Here is a 23,969-nt window from a genome sequence, read left to right on the forward strand (position 1 = left end):
TGGGCTACTCTTCCGATTAGCAGCAAGGGATCTTTTATTTGCTTTTCCCACAGGCAGGATAGCACAAACCATGGCCTTTGTTAAACCAGTTATGGATCACTGGTCGGTCAAAGTGGTTTACACCTACCCACTGAACCTTGCGGAGCACTCACTCAGGGTTTGGAGTCGGTATCTGGATTAAAAATCCCATGCCTCGACTGGGATCCGAACCCAGTACCTACCAGCCTGTAGGCCGATGGCCTGCCACGACGCCACCGAGGCCGGTCAAACAGTATCGGAGACCATTTAAAACGTTCGCGAACGTTAGCGTTACTCGCTGTCACTGAACATGCACCTAATTTTAACCTGGTATGTAGGTGGACTGCCACACGACGGAACACGCATCTGATTTTAACATCGTCTGTAGGAGGATTGCCACACGACTGAACACGCACCTGATTTTAACTTGGTCTGTAGGAGGGCTGCCACACGACTAAGCACGCACCTGATTTTAACTTGGTCTGTAGGAGGACTGCCACACGACTAAGCACGCACCTGATTTTAACTTTGTAGCAGGACTGCCACACGACTTAACACACACCTGATTTTAACTTGATCTGTAGGAGGACTGCCACACGACTGACCACGCACCTGATTTTAACTTGATCTCTAGGACTGCCACACGACTGAACACGCACCTGATTTTAACTTGATCTGTAGGAGGACTGCCACACGACTGAACACACACCTGATTTTAACTTGATCTGTAGGAGGACTGCCACACGACTGGAAACGCACCTGATTTTAACTTGATCTGTAGGAGGGCTGCCACACGACTGAACACGAACCTGATTTTAGCTTGGTCTGTAGCCGGACTGCCACACGACTGAACACGCACCTGATTTTAACTTGATCTGTAGGAGGACTGCCACACGACTGAACACGCACATGATTTTAACTTGATCTGTAGGAGGACTGCCACACGACTGAACACGCACCTGATTTTAATTTTGTCTTTTGGAGGACTGCCACATGACTGAACACGCGTCAGTAGTGGTCCAGTACACCAACAATATTTCTACAGCTTTCATCATTAAAAACAAAATTGTTGTGTTTAACGAAACAACTAGAGCATATTGATTTATTTCTCATCGGTTACTAGATATCAAACATTTGGTAACTCTTATATATAGTCTTAGAGAGGAAACCCGCTACATTTTTTCGATTAGTAGGCAGGGATATTTTATATGCACCGTCCCCACACACGCACACACACACCCCAACCCCGCACCCCAGTCGGGTACAGTTAAAATTTGTTCTTTCATTAGTAGCTAGGGATCTTTTATATGCATCATCCAACAGACAGGATAGCACATACCATGGCCTTTGATATACCAGTCCTGGTGCACTGGCTGGAACGAGAAATAGCCCAATGGGCCTACCGACGGGGATCGATTGATGGTAATAGTACTCTTCGACGAGAAACGTTTCGAGTTAAAGTTACTGACCTTAGTGCCTGATAAAAGGTGCAGATCGAGGGGGAGGAGGATGAGGGTGCGCAGCCCCCTCCGAGTTCTAAATTAACTGAAAATGTAGTGCTTTGCAGAACACAAGAATACCATTAATTCGTTAGTTATTTTTTATTGGGCGACAAGCCATAGTTTGGTCGGCATGGTCTTTCGAGAGAAGATTGATATATATATATATAATAGGTAGCGCATCCATTGTAATAAAATTAAGTGATATTTTTCAGATAACATACTCTGCGATCATAATCGTCCAAATAAAATATCCGTCTAACTCTCGACCGGTAGAATACTAAGGCTAATTATTAGATGCATGCGACATTTGAATAACGAGTAATGGTGGACTAGAATTAACACGTTGTTGAAACTTGAGATTATACGATAATGAGATTATAATAACCCTAAACATAAATAAATACATAAATAAATACATAAATACATAAATACATACATACATACATACATACATACATCTCATGTCATCTCATTTTGGCAAAGCACACACGATGACGTTAATAATAGTTTAAAGCGTTTGCGTTTATATCTTTCTGGTTTCAATGTTAAACTTGTAATAAAATGGTTGTTTAATGCAATTCATTATAGATTTTTTTTTTTTTTTTACAGAATATATAGAACGTTGGGTTTTTTAAATTGTCTGTGAACCGTGCATAAAATACAAAGTTAAAGCAATACTCAGAACAGTAAAGTAGTTTGTACGTCATTTCTATATAGGCTACATGGTCGTGTAACCGATGTAGGCAATATCGAAAATAATGGCTTTAAAACCCCTAAATAGCTGGGGTAATAAATAGAATAACAAACTCGTTACCAGTTATTATCAAATTTATGTACCTCGTGAAATAATTTTCACTTGGGACATAAATTTGATAATACCTGGTAACTCGTTTATTATCCTCTATATATTCTTCGTACTTTAAAGGAGGACTGCCATTGGGTGCATTCAGACGACGGTGTTTGAGGTTGAGCAGTGTAATAACTGATGTGCCACCTCGTCTTGACTGTTGCCTTCTGGACATTGACAATGGTCAATTAATAATTGACTAAGACGTCTAATTTCAAAGTAGACGTCACAGTGTCACAGTATGTAGTACAGATGTTTCGTGTAATTACATACCAGATCAGTTTTATATAGGTTACTGTCTCTGTCAGTTGGTCTCTCTCTCTCTCTCTCTCTCTCTCTCTCTCTCTCTCTCTCTCTCTCTCTCTCTCTCTCTCTCTCTCTCTCTCTCTCTCTCTCTCTCTCTCTCTCTCTCTCTCTCTCTCTCTCTGTGTGTGTGTGTGTGTGTGTGTGTGTCCATTTTTAGGCAGGGACGTTACAAACAGTAAAGGAGGTTGACCCGTTTTCGTATGTCACCAAAACGCCCAAAGCGTTTATTTTTGACAGAAATCAATCATATACAAAACGTCTGGTACATGAATGAATTCACATACGATTGTTTTAGTTACATACCTAGTATGTAAGTATATCCATATCGGTGGCGTAGGGAGAAAGGGGCACGGGGTCCATTACCCTGCCCCAAGCAAACGTTTTTTGCCATCCATATACATATATCTATATAATAATTATATTTCTTTATCTGTTACGTATATTATGTAAGTATAGCTATATATATACATGTATCTTTATATCTATATTATCTGGGTATTAACGTGTATCTCTTACTGAGGTTAGTATTTAATCCGTAGAGGTTGCGTTGTATCACATCAAATGAATTCCGGGTCAAAGTACGACGTGCACCAGTGTTGAATTAAAACAGCTTCGGATTTGGTTGGTTGTAATATGTGACATTGATTATTATGTATGCAAATACTGTTATCCACTGGCAATAAATTAGTACACTTTGATTTAGTATACAGTTTTTAAAGTTTGTTTTGTTTAACAACACCACTAGAGCACATTGATTTATTAATCATCGGCTATTGGATGTCAGACATTTGGTAATTTTCACATATAGTCTTAGACAGGAAACCCGCTACATTTTTCCATTAATAGCTAGGGATCATAGACCGATCATAGACCGATCATAGACCGATCATAGACCGATCGCGCATCGAGCGACAGCTTTACCACTGGGCTACATCCCACAAAATACAGCTGTTATTCAGTACAAACAAAATTAGAGCAGGGTACCCCATAACACGGAACTTCGATATTCTGCAAACATTAGTTGTTATTCAGTACAAACAAAATCAGAGCAGGGTACCCCATAACATGGAACTTCGATGTTCTGCAAACATTAGTTGTTATTCAGTACAAACAAAATCAGAGCAGGGTACCCCATAACATGGAACTTCGATGTTCTGCAAACATTAGTTGTTATTCAGTACAAACAAAATCAGAGCAGGGTACCCCATAACATGGAACTTCGATGTTCTGCAAACATTAGTTGTTATTCAGTACAAACAAAATCAGAGCAGGGTACCCCATAACATGGAACTTCGATATTCTGCAAACATTAGTTTTGCTAATAAAATATAGCCCACTTATTAAGTCTCTTAAATTGCATGTGCCCCTTCCCAACCTCAATTTCTTACAGATAGATTAAATGTGATGAGCCCACTTTTTATTGGTGTACCAGGCGAGAGTGTAGGAATTTTAGCGGGGGTGTGTGGGTGGGTGTACTGCACTGTGGCCACCGAAGTTTATAGGAGGGTCGATAAATGATCCCCCGGAAAATGTAGTGTGGGGGCGGGAAGAAAATTTATTTGAGCAGGAAGGGGTTTCGATTTCCGAACCCCACCCCTGCACACGCGCCTGTGTACTATCGGGGTGTATTGATGGGCTGCTTGTATTACACCAGTTTCATCAGAAAAAAATGTTTACATAATCAGCGATGGAAATTGAACTTTGATGAGATAAGAGGTGATAAGATCCGGACTCTTGTTAAATTAAACCTGTCTCCACGTGACCTCAACATCATGTGACCGTTAATGACAATTGTTGGCAAGTTACTAATCGACTGCCAATGGCGATGAATCGCAAATATGGTTCGTTGGTTTTACTTCACTTCGGTCTGTGCTGCAGTATTCTGGTGATCTCTGTTCGCGCCGCGGAGGTGTGTACCAAAGTGAGCGACTGCGCATGCGAGATGTCTGCCGGGAGGATCGATCTGTCACCCCTAGCCAATAACGACAACACGCCCAAGTAAGTGATAAGGGCATACACACATGCAAATACTCAAATACACACTCATACAAATACACACACCTACAAATACACATATATACAAAGTTTGTTTTGTTTCACGACACCACTAGAGCACATACATTTATTAATCATCGGCTATTGGACGACAAACATTTGGTAATTTTAACATATAGCCTTAGAGAGGAAACTCGCTACATTTTCCCATTAGTAGCAAGGGATCTTTAATATGCATCGTCCCACAGATAGGATAACACATACCACGGGCTTTGATATACCAGTTGTGGTGCACTGGCTGGAAAGAGAAATAGCCCAATGGGACCACCGATGGGGATCGATCCCAAACCGACCGCGCATCAAACGAGCGATTTACCACTGCGCTAAATCCGCCCCCCCCCCCCCCCGCACACTGACAAATACACACACTTAATAATACACAATTGCACACACATACAAAGATACAAACATACAAATACACAAATACACACACATACAATACACAAATACACATACCTATAAATATACTCATACAAATACACACACAATACACAAATACACGTAGCTATAAATATACACATACAAATACACACACATACAATACACAAACCTATAAATATACTCATACAAATACACACACGTACAATACACAAATACACATACCTATAAATATACACATACAAATACACACACGTACAATACACAAATACACATAGCTGTAAATATACTCATACAAATACACACACGTACAATACACAAATACACATAGCTGTAAATATACTCATACAAATACACACACGTACAATACACAAATACACATAGCTATAAATATACACATACAAATACACACACGTACAATACACAAATACACATAGCTATAAATATACACATACAAATACACACACGTACAATACACAAATACACATAGCTATAAATATACTCATACAAATACACACACGTACAATACACAAATACACATAGCTATAAATATACTCATACAAATACACACACATACAATACACAAATACACATAGCTATAAATATACTCATACAAATACACACACGTACAAAAACACAGACATAAAAATACACAAATACACACACACACAAATACACACATATACTAATACACACATATACTAATACACATATACACATATACACACATGCATGCACATGTTATACACGTCTGCACACACATTTACACACTAAACACATACATAGCTATATGCATGCATACATACACACGTGTATATATATATATATAGAGAGAGAGAGAGAGAGAGAGAGAGAGAGAGAGAGAGAGAGAGAGAGAGAGAGAGAGAGAGAGAGAGAGAGAGAGAGAGAGAGAGAGAGAGAGAGAGAGAGAGAGAGAGAGGGGGGGGGGGTACATAGAGACATAGGTAAACACATACATAAACAACTGCATAAAAAATGCATAAACGCATATATAAACACATACATAAACACATATAAACACACGCGCGCGCGCACGCATACGTGCACACATATACATTCGCACATGCACACCAACACACACATATATACTCGCAGAAACACGCATACATACATATCACGTATATAAACACATAAACAAGCGCGCGTACACACAGACATAAACACAAAATACGGTCACGAACATATAGAATGCATGCACTAAACACAAACACACAAATAATTACGCTCACAGAAAATGATGCAGACTGTGGCGAGTGAAGGTTCTTCGGGCATCAGGTACATGCTTCCTCAGAAAATGTATTTTCAAAAATAAATTTCGCATTGATCAGGGGTGTTCGATTCCCTCCCCCCTCCCCCTGCATTCACACATGGACAGCTCCTAAAACAACATAACTAAATGATTAATGTACTTAAACAGTATCTAACTACAAACCCATCGGAGACGGGATTATATTTCTATAACGCCTAAACACGACTAAAACATACACAGTACGAAACGTGCACGTTTTATTACTACACAAATGTTAAAACGTACGAGTCGGAAGGGTGGGATGGAGGAGGTGGGGGGGGGGGGGGGGCAGAGCGGCAGTGGCTCCCCAACTCTGAAGTCGGAAGGGGCTAGGATATGCCCCTCCACTCCCAACTGAAAAGCGATCTAAATATGGATTTGTACGAAAAAAATACATACATGTTTGTTTTTCTTTAACGACACCACTGGACTACATTGACTAATTAATCGTCGGCTATTGGATGTCAAACATTTGGTCATTATGACACGTAGTCATCAGAGTAAACACGCTACATTTTTCATAATGCAGCAAATATTTTTTTATATGTACTATCCCACAGACAAGAAAGCACATACCACGGCCTTTGACCAGTTGGGTGCACTAGTTGGAACGATAAAAAAAACCCCAGTTGATTGGATCTATCGAAGTGGTTCGATCTTGCAACACAAGCACCTCAAGCGAACACTCAACCGACTGAGCTAATCCCACCCCAATCCTAGCCGAACGCACATTCCGGTTTTCTTCATAAACGCATGCAAAACCAACCTGGTGCAAAATATTTGCATATTTTCACGTATCCAGGTTAGTTTATTGAAATAGTGTTTGGAAAAAAGAAAAGAACGAAATGTTTTAATTAATGATACACTTAACACATTTTATTTACAGTTATATGGCGTCAGACATATGACTAAGGACCACACAGATATATACGGAGGAAACCCGCTGTCGCCACTTCATGGGCTACTCTTTTCGATTAGCAGCAAAGGATCTTTTATATGCACCATCCCACAGACAGGGTATTACATACCACGGCCTTTGATATACCAGTCGTCGTGCACTGGCTGGAACGATAAATAGCTCAATGGGTCCACCGGCAGGGATCGATCACAGACCAACCGCGCATCAAGCGAACGCTTTACCACTGGGCTAGGTCCCCCGCCTCCTTCGTGTTTGGATGTCATCTGTGATGAAGACTTGTAAAAATAACACACGTGCACAATTACCAAAACAACTACATGTCCCTTGTTCATTTTGTGTGAAATATTTCATCGATCAATTATTTGGTTTCTTGTAACAGATATAAAGACCAGCTAGGGCAAGATGGATGGTACTACTCGTGGAATCCATGTAACACATTTTCACAAGGAACAGCTGGCGGATGTACCAGTGTTGCGGTATGTTTCCAACATAAACTATAAACACATACATTTCTGCGGAGCATCCATTTGTACGTGGTCCGTGATCCGCGTCCACGTCCGTGTCCGTAAGAAATTGCTACATAGGGAAGACTTTGCGAAGCATCCATTGTTCCACTCCGTGTCCGTGAGAAATCGCTACATAGGGAATACGTTGCGAAGCATCCATTGTTCCGCTCCGTGTCCGTGAGAAATCGCTACATAGGGAAGACGTTGCGAAGCATCCATTGTTCCGCTCCGTGTCCGTGAGAAATCGCTACATAGGGAAGACGTTGCGAAGCATCCATTGATCCGCTCCGTGTCCGTGAAAAATCGCTACACAGGGAAGACGTTGCGAAGCATCCATTGATCCGCTCCGTGTCCGTGAAAAATCGCTACATAGGGAAGACGTTGCGAAGCATCCATTGATCCGCTCCGTATCGGCGTCCGCGAGGAATCGCTACATAGGGAAGATGTTGCGAAGCATCCATTGATCCACTCCGTGTCCGTGAAAAATCGCTACACAGGGAAGACGTTGCGAAGCATCCATTGATCCACTCCGTGTCTGCGGGGAATCGCTACATAGGGAAGACGTTGCAAAGCATCCATTGATCCGCTCCATGTCCGAATCCACGTCCGCGAGGAATCGTTCTGAGAGCGATTTTCCATTGACACGGATGCGTTATTTTGAAACTTGATATGACCTCGATGACATCAGTGACAGTTGAAATTTTTTTCTTCTTCAATATTTAGTGTTTTCACGTATTTATGGACATTCAATTCACGCATACACAGACACGGACACGTACACGGACGCGGACGCAGACGCAGACACGGATCGCGAATCACGTATGAATGGATGGCTAGCTTTGGTGAAAAATCAGATATAGAAAAGATTGAAAATACAAAAAAATAACGGGTGTGTTCTATTCTAACAGGGTGTGTTGGTATTCCAGGGTTGAATGTAGAAGTGTTATAACGGGTGTGGGTTGAATGTAGAAATGATATAAAGGATCTGGGTTGAATGTATAAGTGATATAACGGATGTGGGTTGAATGTAGAAGTGATATAAAGGATGTGGGCTGAATGTAGAAGTGATATAACGGATGTGAGTTGAATGTAGAAGTGATATAAAGGATGTGGGTTGAATGTAGAAGTGATATAACGGATGTGGGTTGAATGTAGAAGTGTCATAACGGGTGTGTTCTATTCTAACACGATGTGTTTGTATTCCAGGGTTAAATGTAGAAGTGTTATAACAGTTATGTTCTATTCTAACACGGTGTGTTTGTATTCCAGGGTTGAATGTAGAAGTGTTATAACGGGTGTGTTCTATTCTAACACGGTGTGTTTGTATTCCAGGGTTGAATGTAGAAGTGTTATAACGGGGGTGTTCTATTCTAACACGGTGTGTTTGTATTCCAGGGTTGAATGTAGAAGTGTTATAACGGGTGTGTTCTATTCTAATAGGGTGTGTTTGTATTCCAGGGTTGAATGTAGAAGTGTTATAACGGATGTGTTCTATTCTAACACGGTGTGTTTGTATTCCAGGGTTGAATGTAGAAGTGTTATAACGGATGTGTTCTATTCTAACAGTGTGTGTTTGTATTCCAGGGTTGAATGTAGAAGTGTTATAACGGGTGTGTTCTATTCTAACACGGTGTGTTTGTATTCCAGGGTTGAATGTAGAAGTGTTATAAGGGTGTGTTCTATTCTAACACGGTGTGTTTGTATTCCAGGGTTGAATGTAGAAGTGTTATAACGGATGTGTTCTATTCTAATAGGGTGTGTTTGTATTCCAGGGTTGAATGTAGAAGTGTTATAACGGGTGTGTTCTATTCTTACACGGTGTGTTTGTATTCATTCCAGGGTTGAATGTAGAAGTGTTATAACGGGTGTGTTCTATTCTAATAGGGCGTGTTGGTATTCCAGGGTTGAATGTAGAAGTGTTATAACAGTTATGTTCTATTCTAACACGGTGTGTTTGTATTCCATGGTTGAATGCAGAAGTGTTATAACGGGTGTGTTCTATTCTAACACAGTGTGTTTGTATTCCAGGGTTGAATGTAGAAGTGTTATAACGGATGTGTTCTATTCTAACTCGGTGCGTTTGTATTCCAGGGTTGAATGTAGGAGTGTTATAACGGATGTGTTCTATTCTAACACGGTGCGTTTGTATTCCAGGGTTGAATGTAGAAGTGTTATAACGGATGTGTTCTATTCTAACACGGTGTGTTTGTATTCCAGGGTTGAATGTAGAAGTGTTATAACGGGTGTGTTCTATTCTAACACGGTGTGATTGTATTCCAGGGTTGAATGTAGAAGTGTTATAACGGGTGTGTTCTTTTCTAACATGATGTGATTGTATTCCAGGGTTGAATGTAGAAGTGTTATAACGGGTGTGTTCTATTCTAACACGGTGTGTTTGTATTCCAGGGTTGAATGTAGAAGTGTTATAACGGATGTGTTCTATTCTAATAGGGTGTGTTTGTATTCCAGGGTTGAATGTAGAAGTGTTATAACGGGTGTGTTCTATTCTAATAGGGTGTGTTTGTATTCCAGGGTTGAATGTAGAAGTGTTATAACGGATGTGTTCTATTCTAACACGGTGTGTTTGTATTCCAGGGTTGAATGTAGAAGTGTTATAACGGGTGTGTTCTATTCTAACACGGTGTGTTTGATTTCCAGGGTTGAACGTAGAAGTGTTATAAGGGTGTATTCTATTGTAACACGGTGTGTTTGTATTCCAGGGTTGAATGTAGAAGTGTTATAACGGATGTGTTCTATTCTAATAGGGTGTGTTTGTATTCCAGGGTTGAATGTAGAAGTGTTATAACGGGTGTGTTCTATTCTAACACGGTGTGTTTGTATTCCAGGGTTGAATGTAGAAGTGTTATAACGGGTGTGTTCTATTCTAATAGGGTGTGTTGGTATTCCATGGTTGAATGTAGAAGTATTATAACAGTTATGTTCTATTCTAACACGGTGTGTTTGTATTCCATGGTTGAATGTAGAAGTGTTATAACGGGTGTGTTCTATTCTAACACGGTGTGTTTGTATTCCAGGGTTGAATGTAGAAGTGTTATAACGGATGTGTTCTATTCTAATAGGGTGTGTTTGTATTCCAGGGTTGAATGTAGAAGTGTTATAACGGATGTGTTCTATTCTAATAGGGTGTGTTTGTATTCCAGGGTTGAATGTAGAAGTGTTATAACGGGTGTGTTCTATTCTTACACGGTGTGTTTGTATTCATTCCAGGGTTGAATGTAGAAGTGTTATAACGGGTGTGTTCTATTCTAATAGGGCGTGTTGGTATTCCAGGGTTGAATGTAGAAGTGTTATAACAGTTATGTTCTATTCTAACACGGTGTGTTTGTATTCCATGGTTGAATGCAGAAGTGTTATAACGGGTGTGTTCTATTCTAACACAGTGTGTTTGTATTCCAGGGTTGAATGTAGAAGTGTTATAACGGATGTGTTCTATTCTAACTCGGTGCGTTTGTATTCCAGGGTTGAATGTAGGAGTGTTATAACGGATGTGTTCTATTCTAACACGGTGCGTTTGTATTCCAGGGTTGAATGTAGAAGTGTTATAACGGATGTGTTCTATTCTAACACGGTGTGTTTGTATTCCAGGGTTGAATGTAGAAGTGTTATAATGGGTGTGTTCTATTCTAACACGGTGTGATTGTATTCCAGGGTTGAATGTAGAAGTGTTATAACGGGTGTGTTCTTTTCTAACATGATGTGATTGTATTCCAGGGTTGAATGTAGAAGTGTTATAACGGGTGTGTTCTATTCTAACACGGTGTGTTTGTATTCCAGGGTTGAATGTAGAAGTGTTATAACGGATGTGTTCTATTCTAATAGGGTGTGTTTGTATTCCAGGGTTGAATGTAGAAGTGTTATAACGGGTGTGTTCTATTCTAATAGGGTGTGTTTGTATTCCTAATAGGTGTGTGTTTGTATTCCAGGGTTGAATGTAGAAGTGTTATAACGGATGTGTTCTATTCTAACACGGTGTGTTTGTATTCCAGGGTTGAATGTAGAAGTGTTATAACGGGTGTGTTCTATTCTAACACGGTGTGTTTGTATTCCAGGGTTGAATGTAGAAGTGTTATAACGGGTGTGTTCTATTCTAATAGGGTGTGTTGGTATTCCATGGTTGAATGTAGAAGTGTTATAACGGGTGTGTTCTATTCTAACACGGTGTGTTTGTATTCCAGGGTTGAATGTAGAAGTAACGGGTGTGTTTATAGGGTGTGTTTGTACACGGGTGTGTTCTATTCTAAACGGTGTGTTTGTATTCCAGGGTTGAATGTAGAAGTGTTATAACGGATGTGTTCTATTCTAACCGGTGTGTTTGTATTCCAGGGTTGAATGTAGAAGTGTTATAACGGGTGTGTTCTATTCTAACACGGTGTGTTTGTATTCCAGGGTTGAATGTAGAAGTGTTATAACGGGTGTGTTCTATTCTAACACGGTGTGTTTGTATTCCAGGGTTGAATGTAGAAGTGTTATAACGGATGTGTTCTATTCTAACACGGTGTGTTTGTATTCCAGGGTTGAATGTAGAAGTGTTATAACGGATGTGTTCTATTCTAACTCGGTGTGTTTGTATTCCAGGGTTGAATGTAGAAGTGTTATAACGGATGTGTTCTATTCTAACACGGTGTGTTTGTATTCCAGGGTTGAATGTAGAATTGTTATAACGGGTGTGTTCTATTCTAACACGGTGTGTTTGTATTCCAGGGTTGAATGTAGAAGTGTTATAACGGGTGTGTTCTATTCTAACAGTGTGTGTTTGTATTCCAGGGTTGAATGTAGAAGTGTTATAACGGGTGTGTTCTATTCTAACACGGTGTGTTTGTATTCCAGGGTTGAATGTAGAAGTGTTATTACGGGTGTGTTCTATTCTAATAGGGTGTGTTTGTATTCCAGGGTTGAATGTAGAAGTGTTATAACGGATGTGTTCTATTTTAACTGGGGTATGTGTTTTCCAGGGTTGAATGTAGAAGTGTTATAACAGTTATGTTCTATTCTAACACGGTGTGTTGGTATTCTAGGGTTGAAAGTGGAAGTGTTATAACGGGTGTGTTCTATTCTAACACGGTGTGTTTGTATTCCAGGGTTGAATGTAGAAGTGTTATAACGGGTGTGTTCTATTCTAATAGGGTGTGTTTGTATTCCAGGGTTGAATGTAGAAGTGTTATAACGGATGTGTTCTATTCTAACACGGTGTGTTTGTATTCCAGGGTTGAATGTAGAAGTGTTATAACGGATGTGTTCTATTCTAACTCGGTGTGTTTGTATTCCAGGGTTGAATGTAGAAGTGTTATAACGGATGTGTTCTGTTCTAACACGGTGTGTTTGTATTCCAGGGTTGAATGTAGAATTGTTATAACGGGTGTGTTCTATTCTAACACGGTGTGTTTGTATTCCAGGGTTGAATGTAGAAGTGTTATAACGGGTGTGTTCTATTCTAACAGTGTGTGTTTGTATTCCAGGGTTGAATGTAGAAGTGTTATAACGGGTGTGTTCTATTCTAACACGGTGTGTTTGTATTCCAGGGTTGAATGTAGAAGTGTTATTACGGGTGTGTTCTATTCTAATAGGGTGTGTTTGTATTCCAGGGTTGAATGTAGAAGTGTTATAACGGATGTGTTCTATTTTAACTGGGGTATGTGTTTTCCAGGGTTGAATGTAGAAGTGTTATAACAGTTATGTTCTATTCTAACACGGTGTGTTGGTATTCTAGGGTTGAAAGTGGAAGTGTTATAACGGGTGTGTTCTATTCTAACAGGGTGTGTTTGTATTCCAGGGTTCCAAGTGTAAGTGTTATATTACATTCTCGATACTCTCTCTTGTATTTTAGGGCTGTCAGACGGATCAAACTTCTGAGTATTTTAGTCTGGGAACTCAAAAGTCAGCAGTGTTTATTAACGACGTCAGCACTGGCGCATTGCAGTTAGAGTATCAAGCGTCTACGTCGTCACCACCCAGGTTCTCTAAATATATATGGTTTTACTGTGTTTATTAACGACGTCATCACTGGCGCATTGCAGTTAGAGTATCAAGCGTCTACGTCGTCACCACCCAGGTTCTCTAAATATATATGGTTTTACTGCGTTTATTAACGACGTCAGCACTGGCGCATTGCAGTTAGAGTATCAAGCGTCTACGTCGTCACCACCCAGGTTCTCTAAATATATATGGTTTTACTGCGTTTATTAACGACGTCAGCACTGGCGCATTGCAGTTAGAGTATCAAGCGTCTACGTCGTCACCACTCAGGTTCTTTAAATATATATGGTTTTACTGCGTTTATTAACGACGTCAGCATTGGCGCATTGCAGTTAGAGTATCAAGCGTCTACGTCGTCACCACTCAGGTTCTCTAAATATATATGGTTTTACTGCGTTTATTAACGACGTCAGCACTGGCGCATTGCAGTTAGAGTATCAAGCGTCTACGTCGTCACCACTCAGGTTCTTTAAATATATATGTTTTTACTTCAAGTGACAGACCCTAGTTTTTAAAGACTAAGACATATTTTTCACTATTAGAGCCGTTTGCGATAATTGAGATCAAACATTACTTATATTTTATTGTTTATAAAATCCATTTCCGTACAACCGAAGTGTTTCTGGTCATCCTGGTGTTTCTAATACCACAAAATGCATTTTTCATATTTTTTAAAAACGCACGTACGTCTGAGAAGTAACGGTTATGTAGTCGCGGTTTAGTCTATTTTAAGAGTACTTCAGCGTCACAGACTCTTGTTTTACTCTGTTGTATCCCAATTTTTTTTACAAGTTTGTAAATTAACCAAACGTAGTGTCCATTTTTACAGGTTGAAACTAGGGTCTAGGTGAAAAATATACCTTAGTGTTTAAAAACTAGGATCTGTCCCTTTCAAGTTGCCCTACCCATCAGGTGACCACTACCCTATATGATTTGATTAAAGTTCAAGTTTGTTTTGTTTAACGACACCACTAGAGCACACTGATATATCAACCTTCGGCTATTGGATATCAAACATTTGGTAATTCTGACATATAGTCTTAGAAAGGAAACCCGTACATTTTCCCATTATTAGCAAGGGATCTTTTATATGCACTTTGCCATAGACATGAAAGTACATACCACGGCCTTTGACCAGTTGTGGTGCACTGGTTGGAACGAGAAAAACCCCACACAGTCATATTGGATCCACCGAGGTGGTTCGATCCTGCAACGCAAGCACCTCAAGCGAGCACTCAACCGACTGAGCTAAATCCAACTCCGTTATTTGATTAAACCCTTTACATTCTAGTTTAACTTTAAGGTTGTCTAAACTTTACCGTATAATTCTTCATAAATTGTATATGTATATGTATATAAAGAAAGTGCAATACTATTCAGGAGAATTCATATTATAATTTGCACACCCACCCCCGCGTTCGATATAAGCAATAATCAAAATATATTTTAGTTGAGTATTTCAGTAATATGTGTATTCGGATTGATTAAAAACAATATGTAGAGTTAGAGACTTGGGCTTTTTATTTCATTTCGCAGAACGTTGTATGTGACGTTAGTGTGTTCTAACAGTTCCGGAAGCACCCTATCTGTACTTGGTGAAAGCCCAACCGGAAGTGGTCAGTATGTAAGTACTTATTAGTCTTTATAAAATTAGTTAGCTTTGACATTTCAGCATAGGTTTTCTTAATTATTAGCATCCCATAGTCAGCATAATATATACCACAGCCTTTGTTACATCAGTTGTGGAGCACTGGCTGGAACAAACGGGTAAATGAGGCGGTGCTCCGGTATATAGTTAGTCAAATAAACGTTTTAGTGGTCAACCGGTGTTGATTTTTTGTAAGGTAGTTGTCAAGGGACAGTACCCCCTCACGTAGCTCTCTCGACAATAGAGAGTAACTCCGTTTAAGATTTCTCTACGTGAATTCCCGCGTAACGCGCCTAATACGTGTGACGTGTATCTAGGTCAGGGAAATCCCTTTGCACGGGCGTGTGGTTCGCGTTTTTACACTTAGAATTAAATTAAAAATTAAAGAAATGTTTTATTTAACGACACACTCAACACATTTTATTTACGGTTATATGGCGTCAGACATATGGCTAAGGACCACATAGATATTGAGTGAGGAAACCTGCTGTCGCCACTTCACAGGCTATTTTTTTCGCTTAGCAGCAAGGGATCTTTTATATGCATCATCCCACAGACAGGGTAGTACATATCACGGCCTATGATATACCAGTCGTGGTGCATTGGCTGGAGCAAGAAATAGCCCAATGGGCCCACCGACGGGGATCGATCCCACACCGATCGCATGTAAGGTGATACAATGGTTCCCTCATTAAATTTCATGTAGTAAATACCCATGTAATTAAAGGGACATTCCTGAGTTTGCTGCAATTTTTAAGATGTTATTGACTAACAGATTATAATTACATATCAAATATATTTTTCTGCATAAAATATTAGTGGTTGTATATTAAATGTGTTTCTGATCGTTCTAATATTTGTACTAGGTTAAATTTCATTTTGGGCTTCTTACAAATATTAAGACGACCAGAAACACATTAAATATATATAAAGACACTGATATTCTAAACAAGAAAATATATTTAATATGTAAGATTAATCGTAGAAATATTTTATTAGTCGGAAACATCTTACAATGAAGCAAACTCAGGAATGTCCCTTTAACAGGGAAGCAATATACATTGAAATTTTAACGACACCACTAGAGCACATTGAGTAATAAATCATCGGCTATTGGATGTCAAATTTTAGTTCAAACCTGCTACATGTTTCCATTAGTAGCAAGGGATCTTTTATATACACCACCCCACATACAGGATAACACATACCACGGCCTTGACATACCAGTCATGGTGCATTGGCGTGAACGAGAAATAACCCAATGGGCCCATCGATGGGGTTCCATCCCAAACCGAACGCGCAGCAAGCGAGCGCTTTACCACAGTGCTACGTCCCGCCCCGTAAAAAAACAATATACACAGATATTGAGAGAGGAAACCCGCTGTCGCTACTTCATGGGCTACTATTTTCGATTAGCAGCAAGTGATCATTTATATGCACCATCCCACAGACAGGATAGTACATACCACGGCCTTTGTTACACCAGTTGTGGAGCACTGGCTGGAACGAGAAATAGCCCAATGGGTCCACCGACGGCAAAAAGCATAATATAATAGCACTACACTTGTGATTATTAACACTGCAGTTGTTGTATTTTGCGCTAGGCAAATATGTTCAGGAGCGACTGCAAGATTTTTCTAGGGATGGGGTGCAGCGTCCACAAAGGATAGCTATGGTATTCTAATGTACACTAATTCTTTTTTAGAGATTTTCCATGATACTTTGAAATTCGGGAGAGGTGTGCTCACCCCCAAGTCCCGTCCCCACGAACCCGCTCCTGGAGTGGTAAGATAGGGAGGAAGGAAATGTTTTATTTAACGACGCACTCAACACATTTTATTTACGGTTATATGGCGTCAGACATATGGTTAGGGACCACACAGATATTGAAGGAGGAAACCCGCTGTCGCCACTTCATGGGTTACTCTTTTCGATTGGCAGCAAGGGATCTTTTATATGCACCATCCCATAGACAGGATAGCACATACCATGGCCTTTGATATACCGGTCGTGGTGCACTGGCTGGAGCAAGAAATAGCCCAATGGGCCCACTGACGGGGATCGCTCCCAAACTGACCGCGCATCAAGCGAGCGCTTTACCACTGAGCTACGTCTAGCCCCGGTAAGATAGAGTGTCGAGAATGCACCTTTAACACGTTTGTGGTTTAATAAATTATGTTTGTTGCATTTGTTTCAGTACATGACGCTAACAAGTCCAAATTGCTGTCCCGGTCACGGCGGCGGTTCGTCCGGTGGTTTGTCGGTGGGAACAATCATTGTCATAGTGTGAGTAAAGGCGCTGCCACACGATACGAGTGTGTCGTACGAGAATAGCAGATTGTGACAAAACAAACATTACGATTTCATTGGCTATTCTCGTACGAGGCACTCGTATCGTGTGGCAGCGCCTTAACATTAGCAATGTCTGTCTATTTATCCACTACCGTAGACTACAAAGTATAAAATGATGATGATGATAATAATGATAAATAATAATAATAATAATTAGTAGTAGTAGTAGTAGTAGTAGTAGTAGTAGTAGTAGTAGTAGTAGTAGTAGTAGTAAATAAATAAATAAATAACAAAACAATTTAATAATTAGAAGCTCGTGAAGGACCGATAACCCTGTTGAATTTATAATTATTTTAAAATTATGGAGACTAATATTTTACAGCCATTACTATGTCGATATTTGCAACCTTCAGTGAACGGTTTAAGCCCATAGGTCAAATATTCTTAAAACAGCAACATATTCAAAATTGTTAGTAAAAGAAAAAAGACAAAAACAAAATCGTGGATCCGCCCCTGCAATGTAAGATATCTCATTTATTTGATTCATATATACATGTATCTATATTTGATTCATAAATTACGTTTTCCCACAGCTCTTTACATTGTTTTACATAATTACAATTAATTTTGTTTGATGGAAATAATCATATTGATGTACTTACCTTGTTTGACACCCAATAACCGATCTTTATTTTTGCGATGGGGTGTCGTAAACATTCATTCATTCATTCATTCATTCATTCATAAATGTTTTTTGACTTTCAGATTTTTTGTCGTTGTATTAGTCTATGCTTTGGGCGGGCTGGTGTTCCAGATCTTCGTACGTAAGGCTTCGGGGAAAGAAATAATGCCGAATTATGACTTTTGGTCGTCTGTACCAGGTTTGATAGAGGTACGTCGTACAGTCGAATACTCAAACTCTATCTGTCCGTATTCTGTGTGCGTATGCGTATACGTAATCGGCAATGCGTATTCAATAATGTTAGGATCAGACTGTCAACTGGCACGACGAAGTTGGAAAACTCAATGGTTGCGTTGCGTTACAAATTCCTCAACTCCCGACTTACGACGGGTGTGCTCAGATTAACAACTAATGGGTTATACGACGAGAATCGAGTTGTAAGAGCGTTGAGACTAGAAACTGGACAGTCGTAGAAGTCGTGACAGCAGAAAGTTGCATAACTTTCTGTTTGTAGTTTATAGTCTGAACCTAGCATTATAATCACTTTCTGTGATATGTAGGTTTTGATTTCATTTATGCATCTGCTTATTCGCTCACTCTATGCATTATGGATTACGTTTACGTATAGTACGATATACGCATACAGTTTACGGACAAATGGAATTTGCGTATGGAGGTTATAATGCTCTAAACATTACAATGGTCTCACTACAGAGTTCACTTCCGGATGAGAGTTCATTCATCACGGTCCACTTTAGTCCCTAATTGTTACATGTTGTGGTTCACATATTCACTTCTAGTAATTGGGGAAGAATCAAAACAATTTGTATTTTTTTATGGTAAGCCTTCTGGCTGGATTGTGCACGCGTTATTTTGTAATGTTGTGCTTTTGACTTTTTGGGACATGGGTTTATAGCGGAAGAAGCGGCCGGTGTGAATGGGTTCCTGAACAGGTGGTTCGGACCGGTACTACTGCCAGATGCGGTCATATAGCACAACACTGAGATGGCAATGTTCTCAATTTTGGAGTGAAAATAAATGTATGTTCGCAGTGGTGTATGCTGTTAGTGCCAACGAGAACCCGTTCTGTTGGCAATCTTTATTGAAGTTGGGTAAGTTAACATGGAATTCAATGACATCTGTGAGATCAATGTCGTAGCGTGCAACCATTTTTGTTTAACGACACCACTAGAGCACACTGATTTTGATTATCATCGGATAGTCTTGAGAGGAAACCCGCTACATTTTGCTATTAGGAGCTAGGCATCTTTTATATGCACCATCCCGCAGACATGACAGCACTTACTAGGGCCTTTGTTATACTAGTCCTGGGGCACTGATTGGGATGTGGGGAAAACCCAATTAAAGAATGCCCCCGCCCCCACCCCCACCGAACAAAGCATCTCAGACGAGCACTCTACCGACTGAGCTAGACCTTGCTAAAGTTTGTTTTGTTTAACAACACCACTAGAGCATATTGATTTATACATCATCTGCTATTGCATGTCAAACATTTGGTAATTTTGACATATAGTCTTAGAAAGGAAACCCGCTACATTTTTCCATTAGTAACAAGGGATCTGCTATATATATGCACCATCCCTCAGGCCACTAGCCAGGAGAGCGCTTTGCCACTGTGCTACGTCTAATTTCATATAGCTCCAGTTGGTACGGAAATCGTTTATGTAACGACACACTCAACACATTTTATGTACGGTTATATGGCGTCGCACATATGGTTAAGGACCACACAGATATCGAGGGAGGAAACCTGCTGTCGCCACTTCATGGGCTACTCTTTTCGATTAGCAGCAAGGGATATTTTATATGCACCGTCCCACAGATAGGATAGCACATACCACGGTCTTTGATATACCAATAGTGGTGCACTGGATGGAACGAGAAATAGTCCAATGGGCCCACCGACGGGGATTGATTCTAGATGGACCGCGCATCAAGCGAGCGTTTTTACACTGGGCTACGTCCCGCTCTCGAGATGAAAGAAAAATAATGTTGGTTAAGAAATACTTAGACACATTTGAAACCAATACCAGGCGCATGTGCAGAATGTGCTGCATGGGTTGTCTAGATTGGCGAGCGAGACTTCGATTCATGCTCCTTCGCAAAATATATTTTTAAAAAGAAAATTCACTTTGTGCAGGAGAATTCGACCCCGAACCCTGCCCCCTACAAACATGCCTAAATTCTATTTGGTGGATATTAGTAACGTCTAATGAAATCGTCATATTTGTTAAAACATTTTGCTAAAAAAAAAACAACCCAAAAACGTATTTTATTTCAAGAACATATATGCTTCGAGATATAGTTGTATTTTCTAAAGAAAGAATAATAATAATAATAATAATAATAATAATATATTAATACTATATTAATTATTATCTATTATCTTCTTCACCTTAGTCCTGGACGGAGGAGCCGGCTCTTGTGCCCAGGACAGGCGTGCACTACAACAGCTTGCGCTGAATGTGCACGTAAACCCCTATGACCTAACCTGACCTGTTCTTCACCATTCATCCGTGATGTGTACTTTGCAAGTGATGACTATTTTTAAAAAGGCGACACAGATTTAGCCTTACAGTGACTGGCATGGCGACGTCAGGCTGGTCAGAGCGAAATTTTTAAAATCCAAACATTGAACCTTAAAAGACAATTTGCTATATTATACTGGTTTTTGTCTACAGAGTGACAGATAGAAAAAAAGCCATGATGTAGGAAATAAGATTGCGTTTTGTCACTGTCATAGATTTTTTTTATCATTGCCATGGCAATTACCACGATGCCCTTTTTATGCTGAGATGGCTAACACGTTATGACCAATGTTCAAGAGCATCTTATTCAAACTTTGTCAGATATGTTTGTTACTAATCACACTTAACTTGTGCTCACAGTGACATCTATAGAATTACTTTGACAAGACCGCGTATTGCAGCACATGGAATACCCTATTGAAGCCGTGATATCGTGGCTGTTCTCTGCCTGAATATAAAATTAGTTCGACTGGTTTGTCCTTTGCATCTTCCATATGTTAAATTCACAGACAGATGACGCTAATTTATATCGATAATCTGTAATTTAACCTGGCTTACTTTGACCAGTAGTATTGTGGCTTTTAAATATTTATTTATACAACCACGTCAGTTTAACGGAAAACATATGGAGGGTCTATCTGCATGTATACACACTGACTGCCACAGCGCAAAATATTATGTAATGTAACAAAAGGTTTGTTTTGTTTAACGACACCACTAGAGCACATTGATTTATTAATCATCGGCTATTGGATGTCAAACATATGGTAATTTTGACAGTCATAGAGAGGAAACCCGCTACATTTTTCCATTAGTAGCAATGGATATTCTATATGCATCATTCCACAGACAGGATAGCATATACCACAACCTTTGTTATACCAGTCTGGGTGCACTGGCTGGAACGATAAATAGCCCGATGGGCCTATCGCTGGGGATCGATCCCAGACCGACCGCGCATCAGGCCAGTATTTTACCACTGGGCTACGTCCCGCCCCATTACTGTAACAATGTTAAGTATATATTTGTATGTGAAGTCAAGTTGCATAGGAGGTTATTTTCAATTGGTGAGATAACATCGAGGTCTGACTGTAAACTGAAGGTGGTGGGGGTTGAGTGATTGTTGGTGATTGAAAACCAACACACACCACTCCAAATCCCGTCCCCACTCCGGCTATATTTAAAAAGTAGAGTCCGTATTGTAAGTGTGTAAGTGGCCGATGATAACCTGGGGGTGGGGGATCTAGCTCAGTCGGTAGAACGCTCGCCTGAAGCACCTCTGTCGTAGGATCGAATCCAGGATTTCCCCCGTCCCAGTCAGTTCACCACGACTGGTATATCAAATGCCGTGGTATGTGCTGTCCTGTTTGTGGAAGCGTGCATATAAAAGATGTACTGCTACTACTGGAGAAATGTTTGCTAATTTTCTCATGCCTATAAGTCAGAACTACTGAATGGTTGACATCCAATAGCTGCTGATTAATATATCAATATGTTCTAGTGGTGTCGTTAAACAAAACATTGTTTTTAAGTAAAGTATAACTACTTTGATAACTACTCTTGCATAAGTCGTTATGCTCAAGAGAGGGAAGAGGGACGGAGGAGAGAGAGAGAGAGAGAGAGAGAGAGAGAGAGAGAGAGAGAGAGAGAGAGAGAGAGAGAGAGAGAGAGAGAGAGAGAGAGAGAGACAGACAGACAGACAGACAGACAGACAGATAGTGATGGAAGTTGGTTTGTCAATTCCATGTATAATACAAAACTATTTACTAATTTTTTTACAGAGTGGGGCCATATTTATTTTCTGCTGTGGAAAGAGAAGTGAATATGGGAAAATCTGAAGATAACAGTGATTCAGTTGCCATGAAGAGGCCGTGAAAATATTTACTGTGAATCTGTGTGTTTACGTTAAATGTCATGAAATAAAAACTATCACATCCAAAAGATAGACTGAGACATTTTCAAACAAGACAAAAGGAAGGCGTAACATATTTTTTTAATTTTAATTTGGTTGTAGTATTGTCAGCATATTTATTTGCCAAATATAATACATTACGTATCTACATTAATGAACACATCAGTCAGTTATAGCAGTACAGATACTTGATCAATAAATGGCTCAACAAAATAATACCTGAAAATACATTGTGTATATAATGAAAAACAAAAGAAAGACGAATATTTCAATATATTTATTTTGTCATGATTAAATTAATTTGGCAAATTGACGGTATAAGAGACGGTAAAATGGACGTAAAATGTCCACAATACATTGATAATTTAAACAGACACAAAAACTAATGAGATTCAAATTGAATAATTTGTATTTAAATTAAAGAAAACTAGTTTAACATTGCGTTTCTTGTTTGTTCAGAATACACTGATTTTGTTCTGAATGTGCAAAACAGAAACTACTACATGAGTGGCCGTTAGGTACCGTTTATCTTACAACTGGTTGTTTTAAACTGTATCTAACGAGCGAAAGCGAGTTGAATACGTTTTTGAACAACGAGTTGTAAGATAAATGGTATCAAACGGACACGAATGTTTTATTCTATTTCTTACATATCCAGAAAAAAACCCAGTTTTAAAATAAATGTAAATGTTTTTTGCAACGGAAACCTATTAACGGCCCTTGCGCTTATAGTTAAATTGTGCGTCACAGACAAGTCAATTTCAAATTATTTTGTACGTCACGGAATGATCGATTCGACCGGTTTTTTTCATTGTATGGCATGGGTGACCTGGTCATCACCTAGGAGCAGTCAGTCGTATGTCTTTAAAATGTTAACGCACGTATATGTGTTATCAAAAATAACGAATGATGTTCTCACCAACCGATGTGTAAGAAACTGATTTTGTTCTGAATGTGCAAACATATGTATACGTAATCCACAATGACAGAGTGATCCGTATACGTACATATGTATACGTAATCCACAATGACAGAATGATCCGTATACGTAC

The 23,969-nt window shown here is 39.6% G+C and overlaps 1 protein-coding gene across 1 annotated transcript; it reads left to right on the top strand.

Moving 5' to 3' along the window:
- Positions 1-4,378: 4,378 nt before the first annotated feature.
- LOC121382292 lies at positions 4,379-23,353 on the top strand. The gene is made up of 7 exons (XM_041511859.1): positions 4,379-4,671; positions 7,714-7,810; positions 13,686-13,813; positions 15,371-15,458; positions 17,680-17,768; positions 18,540-18,666; positions 22,787-23,353. The coding sequence occupies exons 1-7, from the start codon at positions 4,493-4,495 to the stop codon at positions 22,841-22,843; spliced, it is 765 nt and encodes a 254-aa protein (XP_041367793.1). The 5' UTR covers positions 4,379-4,492; the 3' UTR covers positions 22,844-23,353.
- The last annotated feature ends 616 nt before the right edge of the window (positions 23,354-23,969 follow it).

The sequence above is a fragment of the Gigantopelta aegis genome, chromosome 9 (genome assembly GCF_016097555.1).
Source record: "Gigantopelta aegis isolate Gae_Host chromosome 9, Gae_host_genome, whole genome shotgun sequence".
Classification (NCBI taxonomy): domain Eukaryota; kingdom Metazoa; phylum Mollusca; class Gastropoda; order Neomphalida; family Peltospiridae; genus Gigantopelta; species Gigantopelta aegis.

What these genes read in the sequence shown, in the direction of transcription:
- LOC121382292 (XM_041511859.1), top strand. Translation starts at nt 4,493, where the DNA reads ATGGCGATGAATCGCAAATATGGTTCGTTGGTTTTACTTCACTTCGGT. An exon ending in AATAACGACAACACGCCCAA is followed by an intron (nt 4,672 to 7,713) that starts GTAAGTGATAAG and finishes TTCTTGTAACAG; the next exon opens with ATATAAAGACCAGCTAGGGC. An exon ending in GGAACAATCATTGTCATAGT is followed by an intron (nt 17,769 to 18,539) that starts GTGAGTAAAGGC and finishes TTTGACTTTCAG; the next exon opens with ATTTTTTGTCGTTGTATTAG.